The sequence below is a fragment of the Juglans regia genome, chromosome 1 (genome assembly GCF_001411555.2).
Source record: "Juglans regia cultivar Chandler chromosome 1, Walnut 2.0, whole genome shotgun sequence".
Taxonomy (NCBI): Eukaryota; Viridiplantae; Streptophyta; class Magnoliopsida; order Fagales; family Juglandaceae; genus Juglans; species Juglans regia.
This window is the reverse complement of record NC_049901.1, coordinates 39,772,821-39,783,393: the sequence shown is the minus strand read 5'-3', so window position 1 is coordinate 39,783,393 and position 10,573 is coordinate 39,772,821. Positions and strand designations below refer to the sequence as shown.

At 32.1% G+C, this 10,573-nt stretch overlaps 1 protein-coding gene across 1 annotated transcript; it reads left to right on the top strand.

Annotated features, from left to right (window-relative positions):
* The first annotated feature begins 5,720 nt into the window (after nt 1–5,720).
* LOC118349608 (protein PGR-like) lies at nt 5,721–7,312 on the top strand. Its single transcript, XM_035695035.1, has 3 exons — nt 5,721–6,012; nt 6,122–6,235; nt 6,991–7,312. The coding sequence occupies exons 1-3, from the start codon at nt 5,867–5,869 to the stop codon at nt 7,295–7,297; spliced, it is 567 nt and encodes a 188-aa protein (XP_035550928.1). The 5' UTR covers nt 5,721–5,866; the 3' UTR covers nt 7,298–7,312.
* Nucleotides 7,313–10,573: the final 3,261 nt, after the last annotated feature.

Below are 10,573 nucleotides of genomic sequence, written 5' to 3'. Positions count from 1 at the left end.
TACATCTTTACAGTTAATGTTATGCACATGAGCAGCACATGCAGTGAATTTTCGTTAGATTTAACGTAGTTGGTAGACAGAATGGGGGGATTGAGAATTTTTGAAAATTTGAGGGTCCACTTTGATGCAATTAGTAGTTTTAGAGGCATAATATAAATTGAGTGAAAGTTCGAGTGGACAAAGTGTAATTAACCCATAAATTATCTTGAAGACTCAAAAGGCATATGAAATTTGATAATAACGCAGTTCATTTTCTTGTTTTGTCTTCCTGTGCACATGACTTTTATTCAATAGTGCAAATCTTTAAGAAAAATTCGAGAATGTACATAAAAACGATTTCTTTAAAAAAAAAAAACACTGTAAATCTTGGTCATGGCTGCTACTCTACATTTGTTTTTCAAATTTTTTTAAGTTGTAGAAGGACTAAAGTAGGCACATACAAATAAAGATAAAATAGATGCTATCAATTTAGTTAAAAATCACTAAGTACATATACAAATGAAGATAAAATACAAAGAGGATACTCTCGGATTGTGCAAAAAAAAAAATGTTTACAGATCACTTACACATTTATTTTACCCAAGAGAAGAGAAATACTACAATGTTGTGGATGGACGACTCGATGTTAGTGCAGGAGAAGAGAAGTTTTATTTGTTTGTTTTGTGAAGCTATGCGGGAGATGAACCGGTGATACCGAGGAGGGAGAAAAACAGAGAGTAAAAAGAAGCTTCCGTGCCCTTTTGACTTTTTAATTGTTTGTTTTATTTTTTTATTTACTTTCCTATACTTATCCATGTTGGCACCATTCGTGCATTTCGTGCTATACGGGGCCTTCCCTATAGCAGCTATCTTTTATGTTTTTCCTTTTAAGAATTTTTTTTCTTCTTTTTTTTAGAGACTTTGGAGTTTAGGTCCTGTTTAGATTCAAAAAGTGTTTCATCTCATCTCATCTAATCATTATAATTTTCTTAAATTTTTATACAAAATATAATAAATAATTCAACTTTTTCAAATCTCAATTCAACTTTTTCAAATCCTAAAACAATAATAATATTAAAAAATAATATTCTAATAATATTTTTTTCAACTTTCATCTTTTATTCAAAATCATCTCATCTCATCTCTAAATACAAACCAGTCCCTTATCAACCAACTATCTTCTGTTGTCTTAGCTAGATTATGTTTTTGACGGGTGAATGGTCTCAATATGATGTCGTCTGCGTGCGTGGCCTCCACACACCGCCAAGCTCCACCACGTACAGTTAAAACGCCTTGGAAAATACTATGTGCCCTGCTCCCCCTCCTCTTCCCGCTTGACGTGGAATGCCACATTGTAAGTGTTTAAAAATTAAACACGTCTATCGAGCATCTTCAACCTAGCTTCATCTTTAGTCCAAACGAACCGTTGAGCATTTTGTCTTCAACCTTCATTCTTCGAGATCAAACCCATCCCGCATTTTGTCTTCAACCCATCCCGCATTTCATCTTCAACCTTCCTTCTTTGAGATCGAACTCATCCCGCACCCACCATTTCGTCTTCAACCTTCTGAGAAACCCATCCAGCACCAACCATTTCATCTTCAACCTTTCGAGAAACCCATATTGAGAAACCCATCTCGAGCTCGTACCATTTCGTCTTCAACCTTCTGACAAACCCATTTCATCTACAAGCCTTCAGCCATCCGACGGCCAAAGAGACCCATTTCGAGAAACTCACCCTTCCCGTCGCCTCTCCTTCAAGCCTCCATCCCAGTTCGAGAAACCAACTTTAGATTGCCATAAGAATCACGGGACAACTCTTTGGCGCCTTTTGTGAGGTGCATTTCCACTGTATCAGCATTTTTGCCAGGAATGTAATGTGAGACCGACCCAACTTGCTTTGTATCAACTTCTCTGGAATGTTTGTTGAGATTTTTTTGTCTCATAATATCTTTTTCATTTTATTTAAGGAAATTTTTATGGTCAGGTTAATAAGTGCCCCATGGCCACTTGTTAAGGAAGCATCATTTATTAAATTATATATTCAATCTACAAGTTGGTGTGGATAATACTTAATAATATGTTTATATGATATAATTTAATTTAGAAAGAAAATTCAAAATTTAAATCTTATAAATTAAATCTTACCATTTAAGTCTCGTTTGGATACATAAACGATTTCATTTAATCTCATCTCATCATTATAACTTTTTCAAAATTTTACATAAAATATAATAAATAATTCAACATTTTCAAATCTCAAAATAATAATAATATTAAAAAATAATATTCTAATAATATTTTATTTAACTTTTATATAAAATCATTTCATCTCATCTCACTTCATTATTCAAATGGGGCCTTAATTTGTGTGAATGACACTCCGAAAATAGAATAATTAAAAATAAAATAAACTCTAGGCCACTTATGATTATGAATGATGCTTTTGTTTGGTTTGTTTCGGCCTTGCATTTTAGTGCTTTTTTATTGGGTGGGCTTATTAATGACCGCTCTACCTTCGATTATTGTTTCCAGGTACTTGTAGAATCTAGCATGTGGCTTTGTTATAATTTCCATTATCCTTAATTATGGTAGGAACAGACCGTTTCAACGATTATCAAACTTTACATCATATTATCATCCTCATCGTTTCAACTGAAATCTTGATGAACAAGCAATGACATCTTTTGATTTTTTATTCTTTGAGGAGGAAAATTTTAATCAAATCCTAAATTGGCTTATAATTTTATCAATTTTCTTATATTTTCTCTGTTTTTTTTTTCTTTGTTGAGTGGAATTTCAAAATAATTTATTTCAATGTTGGGAAAGAATGTTTTGATCTCCTATATATATGATTTACAGTTTGTCAAATTCTAATTCAGTTTTTTTAAATCCTAAAATAATAATAATATTACAAAATAATATTTTAAACTTTTATCTAAAACAAAAAATTCTCATCCCACTATCCAAGCATATCTAGAGACTAATCACATAATTTCTATAATTATTTCGTGAAAAAAGTTGGGATTGGCCATTCGTATCGCATCATTCATATACCACTAATTCAGAAAGGTCACATATGTTCTAAAAAAATTTGAATATTATAAAATTCAAATATTGTCCTATTATAATTTTTTAATATAAATTTTATTTAAAAATTTAAAAATTTGAACTAATTTTTGTATTTTTTTAAGTTTGAAAAATTTTTATTGACTAGGTAATATTAGATGAAAATTTGAAATTAAAAATTGTTTGTATTTGAGTGATGTGGAAATAAAATTTAAAAAAAAATCTTTTCTTAAAATGAGATTGGATGAGATGTATTTCCCAAACAGCCCCTTAATTGCATTTGTTGTATGTACTTGATATTCACATTTACAATGACCGTCTTGCCATCTAATTATTCCATGGTTATTGATCATAAGATATGTACTAGCATTTTACAGGTACCACTGAATACCCAATCATCAATTCCTTGAACATGCGAGTAGGGTTAATATTTATCATAAGGGCAAGGCTACTCTGCCGCCCAACATTTACCGCTGGGCGTGCCGGCCAGTCTTTTTTTTTTTTTATACTTTTTTAATATATTTTTATTTTTTTAAAAAATAAAAAAATATATATCAATACATTTAAAATTACTAAGTAAAAAATAATAATAAAAAAATTAAAAATGACCAGCGGTCAAACTAAATAGGCAAATCAAATAGACAAAGAAGCTTTTCCCTTATCATAAAAGTAATTCTACAAACTGCTTTCTTACTATATAAAATATGATACTTTTATCACTTTTTTTTAAAAAACAATTTCAAAGGTTTATGGGTAATGGCAATTCATTATAATAAAATAAGAGTGAGGTAAATGCGTGATTTATGGAATTTCCCTTATCAACCAAACAAGTTAAGAGAGAGTAAACTTGTAGTTATAAGACAAACTTTTTCTGTTTTAAACTAATTCAAGACCAACCCGCCTATTCATCTAGAATTTTTAGAATAATGACATCATTATTATCTTTCTTGTTTTTAAATAGTATTAGAGAATTACAAAAGGGAAAAAAATACTCAATTTTTTTTATTTAAAATTAAAAAATTATTATTATCTATATCATTTATAATATATTTGACATGCGTAAATCGAAAAAAAAAAAAATTACACCTAATGTCAAAAAGAGAGAATTGTTTTAATGATTAGCCATCTGAGATTTATTTTGTCAAAGGAAAACACTATTCCTATTAAGTAATTCTGTTTTTTTAATTTAATATTTAAGGAAGTATTTTTAATAAATTTATATATATTTTTTATTTTTTTTAAATATTTAAAGTGTATAAAAATATGTTTAAAAAAATTTAGTTTTATTTTTCTTCAATTAATTAAGTTAGTTTATTCATCATTTATACCTCACAAATTTAGTAAAAAGAAATTAAAATATTATATATGATGCGTGAGAAACGAATAAAATTATTTTTTAATAAAGTGTTATAATTATATTAATTAATTTAAAATAAATTATAAATAATTATAAAGTAGTTGCACGTGTGATTGTCTTTTCAAAACATAAATACAACTCTCACTCTCCTGGACCAACTTTTCAGCAGTGGTGTCCACATCGTCCTTGGTCTGCACGCCGGCCCTATATTTACGCGTTGGAAATTTGAATAAGAAAAAGCTGCAATGCCCAACCGTTTGAAAAATTTAATGATTAAAAAAGTTATTTAAAATGATGTTATTAAGGCAATACAGTTCGGTTGAGAAAATATATCAACTCATTTTATTTAATTTTATTATTATAATTTTTTAAAATTTTTTATATAAAATATAATAATAATTTAATTTTTTAAAATTTTAAAATAATAATATTATAAAAAAATATTTTATTTTACTTTTAATTTTTATAAAAAATTATCTGATTTTACTATTCAAATGCGTCTTATACACGCAGAACTTATAATTTGTTTTAATCATAAAATAATTTATTGTGGTTTAGGTTTTGAATGTTAGTAACATCAATCACGTCACAAAGTCTCATCAAACATTTTCAACTTCTTTTGTTATTAAACATATTTTTTTTTCTTTTAATGTGACTCCTAAACCTTTAAACTTCTTTTGTAATTCATCGTTTTATCTCCTTCTCTAATATTTTAATCGTTATATTAATTTATGTTATGCTATTTTTTGTATCTATTTATATAATCTTAGGCTTCGTTTGTTACTAAATATCTCTCAACTCATTATTATAATTTTTTTAAATCTCAATACAAAATATAATAAATAATTCAACTTTTTAAATTTTAAAATAATAATAATATTAAAAAATAATATTCTAAGACATAAAATTATCATCTAATCTCATTTTATTTTTAAACATAATTCAAATACAAAATTTTCAAACTAATCATTACAACTTTTTTAAAATTTTAAATAAAAAATAAAAAAAATCTAATTTTCTCAAATTTTAAATAAAAATAATATTATAAAAATATATTCTTATAATATTTTAATTTTATAATATTTTTTATTTAATTCTTTATCTCTCATTTCCTAAAATTTAAAAAATACTCAACTCAAATTATTTCATTATTATTCACAAATTATCTTATTATTATTTATAAAATTTTAATCTCAATCTCACTTTTGAAATCAGCCCCTAAGTCCTACATTTGCATAGTAAGAAATTATAAATTAAGGATAATGAGTAATAATTACTCATCGTTATTTTCACAGCTGCAAATCAAACTTCAAAGCGTAGAATGCAGATGCGCATTGAAAACGAAGATAAAAGAAAATAAAAATGCACTAATTAAACGTCTCCATCACAGATAGATGCTCCTAAGTTCACAAAATCTCGATAAACCTGAACCTGCAAATTTTGCTATCCACAGAGTCAAAGATGGAAAAGAACGTTATTCAGCCACTGATTGCTGCTTCAATCTCGTTCTTAATCGCAATCAGAGCTTACAGAAGAAAATCCCTTGACCTTTCCGGGGCTCTTTCCGGCTTTCTTGTTATGTCCATTCACCTTGCCCTTGGATACCGGTCCGTTTCTATTAATTTTTTCTATTGTTTGTTTGCTGGGAAAATGTGAGAAGATGAAGAAGAAGACGAGGGGTTGAACTATTTAATTAATTGTATTTTTTTATTTTAGGTATGGAGCTATGCTACTTGTGTTCTTCTTCACTTCCTCTAAGCTCACGAAGGTGGGCGAAGAGAAAAAGCGACGCGTCGATGCTGATTTCAAGGAAGGCGGACAAAGAAATTGGTAAATAACCTCTGTCGATTGATTTCGCGAAATTCAAGTAAAAATCTCTTCGCGAGCGTAATCTTGTATTGATTTACATGGCCAAGAAATATAGGTGTGGTGGTTGAATTGGTCATAATCTCTGCTGCTCAGTATTTCAATTCCTAATCCGTTGGATGCATCTCTGAGTTTGTGTATATAACTCGATGTTGCTTGAACTGTTGTCAAATGTCGATAATGCACGTATAAGGCTCACAGATTGGCACATACTGGTATTTTCTTCCCAAAAAAAAAAAAAAAAAATTTGTAAATTCCATGCTGTAAGTGCACCTTTGTGTTGGCTGTGCTATGATGTGAGTTTGACCGCTCATATTGTTATTGGGTCTATTTTTTATACCGTCTGATTGTGTATTTTGGAAACCTTTTTATAAAAAGTTTTTTGAGATGAGGTGAACCTGTACGTGGTAGTTTATGGATAGGATGTGCTACATGTAAGCTATTGCTCGCTAGATAAAATCATTGGCATCTCATATTTTGAATTGCTTGTACCTAATTATGTCGATTTGAAAAATGTATCCAAGCACCAAGGGGCTGTTGAATGGACTTCAGAGCTTTTCGCAAACTGCATTTTTCTTTTTTCAGTTCCTCTACTGTCATCAACACACAACAATGTGAAAGTAATGGGCCAGCATGCATCTCTGAAGCTTCTGCAATGGCAAAGTGCCAAATTGTTGATGCTCTTTTTAAAAAGCTGCTCCTCTGTTCCTTCTTTTCAGGATACAAGTTCTTAGCAATGCTGGCATTGCTACGGTTTTGGTTGTCATTATATGGAAATTGACAGGAGGGCAGGACAAGTGTTTGGACTCAAAAGACTCAACTCTTGTTACATCTCTCCTCGGTGGCATTATTGGTCACTATTGCTGCTGTAATGGAGACACTTGGTCTTCTGAACTTGGGGTACTGAGTGATGCACAACCTCGACTAATCACAACCTTTAAGGTGAATCTTGCTTCAAAACATTATCTGCTTCTGTCAACTATAGTTGTAGCATTCTCAGCCCATTTCCTGCGTGCACATACATGACTCCAGAACCTTTATGCTGGATGTTAGAAGCATTTACCTGCAATTGTCTGCTCTGGCTATCAAATAACAAATGTAGCTATTGGAGCTAAGAAGTAGCTTTGTTTGGTTTTGACCATCCCTCATGCAACTTATGCTTTAATCTCATTCTTGTGCTCACAGTTTTTGGCTATATTGTGAGCTCCAGCATTACATACGTGCTTCTTAAAAATTAAACTGTCTATGTCATGAAGTAGACAATTTTTCTCCACATCCACCACCTTTTTTTTTTTTTATACAAGGGGGGTGGGGGGTTTCGAACCCAGGTTTTCCATTTGGAGAACCGGGTCATATGCCATCAGGTCATCAAGCTCTTGACCACCACCCTTTTCATTCTGTAAAGAAAAGAAGGGAAAAATCTTCTTGTATTGCTCAACTCACTGAAATACTACACGTGTCTTTTATATACAGATAAAAAAGAGCGGGAAAATTAAAATTAAAATTATCTAATCTCTAATATGCCCCCCTCAAGCTGGAGCATGAATATCAATGATGCCCAGCTTGGACAACAAGGCAAAAAGCAAAGGGAAACCAAGCAAGTTGAGTTCTTCAAGGGACATGAAAGGTACGGAGGAAACCATCTTGTATTTTGTCACGAACAAAATGGCAATCGATCTCTATGTGTTTAGTACGTTTGTGAAATACAGGGTTGGAGGCGATGTGAATGGCAGCTTTGTTATCACAGTATAATGAAGCAGCAACTGGAGGAACTTGTAAATCATAGAGCAAGGAGGAAATCCAAACCAGTTCACAAACTGTGGTGGCCATGGCACGGTACTCTGCCTCAGCAGAGGATCTTGAAATTGTAGCCTATTTTTTGGACTTCCAGGATACAAGAGAATTACCAAGAAAAATACAAAAACTAGTTATGGAACATCTAGTATCATTACATCTAGCCCAATCAGAATCTGTGAATGCACTCAAGTGAAGAGATGAAGTAGCAGGAAAGAAGAGGCTTGACCTGGAGAAGATTTCAAGTACTATAATACCCTATATGCAGCATGTAGATGAGGTTGCCGAGGGGAGTCCATAAATTGGCTAAGGGTATGGACAACAAATGTAATGTCTGGCATAGTTATGGTAAGGTACAATAATCAACCCACAAGTCTTCTATAAACTTTAGCATCATCAAGAAGTACACCATTACACCGAGACAATTTAACATTTTGCTCCATGGGAGTCTTGACTAGTTTACAACCCAAGTAACCAGTATCTGATAAAATTTCCAAAGCATATTTTCTTTGTGAAAGAGATATACCTTGGGAGCTGCATGCAACCTCAAGTCCCAAGAAGTATTTCAAGGAACCAAGATCTTTCAACTTGAACTTTTGATAAAAAAAAGTTTGAGAGTATTTACTGCCTCGATATCATTGCTTGCAATTAAGATATTGTCAACATAAACCAATAAGGCTATGAAGGATGAGCCTTGAGATCGAGTGAAGAGAGAATAATCAACTTTAGATTGTGTAAAGCCATGTTTAATAACTGTGGAAGAAAACTTAGCAAACCATTGGCGTGATGCTTGTTTCAATTCATACAAAGATTTATTGAGCCGACACACTATTATCTCCTTTGTCACCAAATCCTGGGGGTAAAGACATATAAACTTCTTATGTCAACTCACAATGTAAGAAAGCATTATTCACATCTAATTGGATGAGATGCCAACCTTTGATGGCTGCAATGGCTAGTAAGCACTTGACTGTAACCATTTTGGCAACATGTGAAAATGTATCAAAGTAGTCGATCCTTTCTTGTTGGGTAAAACCCTTAGCTACCAATCTAGCCTTATATCTTTCAAGAGTACCATCGGACCTATGTTTGATCTTACACCCATTTGCATCCAATTGGGTGCTTAGCAGGTGGGAGAGTGGTCAAGGTCAAGGTCCAGGTGTTATTGTTTTCTAATTTCATTTGCCATAGCAGTCCTCCAATGGGGAAATGTTACAGCTTGGTAATAAAACTAAGGTTCAAAGGTCGAAGAAATAGCTAAGGCATATGCTATGTAAGATGAAGACAACCGAGAATAAGAAAGAAATGAAGAGATAGGATATTGCTTACCTGATTCAGGACCAGTAAAAGGAATTGAGGATGAAGGAGGACAAGCATTAGAAGAAGCCAAATGGCAATAATAATCTTGCAAATAACCTGGTGGCTTGTGTGCTCTAGATGATCTTCGACATGAAGTGGAAGGGCAGTGAGATAGTGGGATCTTGAGTGGAAGTTAGAATGGATGAAGAAGGTGGTGAAATAGATTTAGAATAATCGGGAATAGGTTGAGGAAGGACAATGGGTGAAAGAGTGAGCTGAAAGATTATCAATGTTATGGGACATTGATTTGAATGGAAATATTTGTTCGTGAACAGTAACATCACGAGAAACAAATATTGAATGATTGTCAATGTCATAGAGTTTGTAACCCTTAGAAGCAAGAAGATAACCAAGGAAGATGCAACGAAGAGCTCTTGGAGCAAACTTTGATCTGTTATATGCTAGAGTAGATGCATAACAGAGAGAGCCAAAAACTTTCAAATGTTTGTATGAAGGTGATTTGTTGAAGAGTAAGTCATAAGGAGTTTTATTGGATATGATAGGTGAAGGAGTTCTGTTTATGAGATAAACAGCAGTGAGGACACAATCACACCAAAAAATCAATGGAATGTTGGATTGAAAAAGAAGAGTACGAGCTACATTAAGAATGCGCTGATGCTTTCTTTCTACAACTGAGTTTTGCTGAGGGGTGGCTACACATGACAATTGATGGAGAATTCCTTTGCTAGAGAAAAAATGATTCATAGCAAATTCATTTCCATGATCAGAACGAATGGTTTTTATTTTGGAAGCAAACTGATTTTCAACCATAGCAATAAAGTATTGCAGGTGACTTTGAGCATCAGATTTTGATTTGAGTTAGTAAATCCAAGTGCTTCGAGAGTAGTCATCTACTGTGGTTAAAAAGAAACAAAAACCTTCTATAGACTGAGGAGAAAAAGGTCACAAAATGTCACAGTGAACAAGTTCAAAAGGAACAAAAGAATTATGTTCACTATTAGGAAAAGTTAACCTCTTGTTTTTAGCAAGAGGGCAAACAACACAATGTTTAGAAGTATTATTGGAAACAATTGAAGCAAACTGAGGTAAAAGCTTCATGCGAGAAAAGGATGGATGACCAAACCTTTTGTGCCAAATATCAACAGTATCACTACTAAAAGTACTGAAAGCAGAAGATATAGAAGAGAT

Bases quoted from the DNA above. Each gene is read 5' to 3' on its own strand.
- LOC118349608 (XM_035695035.1), top strand. From the start codon at position 5,867: ATGGAAAAGAACGTTATTCAGCCACTGATTGCTGCTTCAATCTCGTTC. The intron at 6,013-6,121 runs GTCCGTTTCTAT...TTTTTATTTTAG, and splicing joins CACCTTGCCCTTGGATACCG to GTATGGAGCTATGCTACTTG. The intron at 6,236-6,990 runs GTAAATAACCTC...CCTTCTTTTCAG, and splicing joins GAAGGCGGACAAAGAAATTG to GATACAAGTTCTTAGCAATG.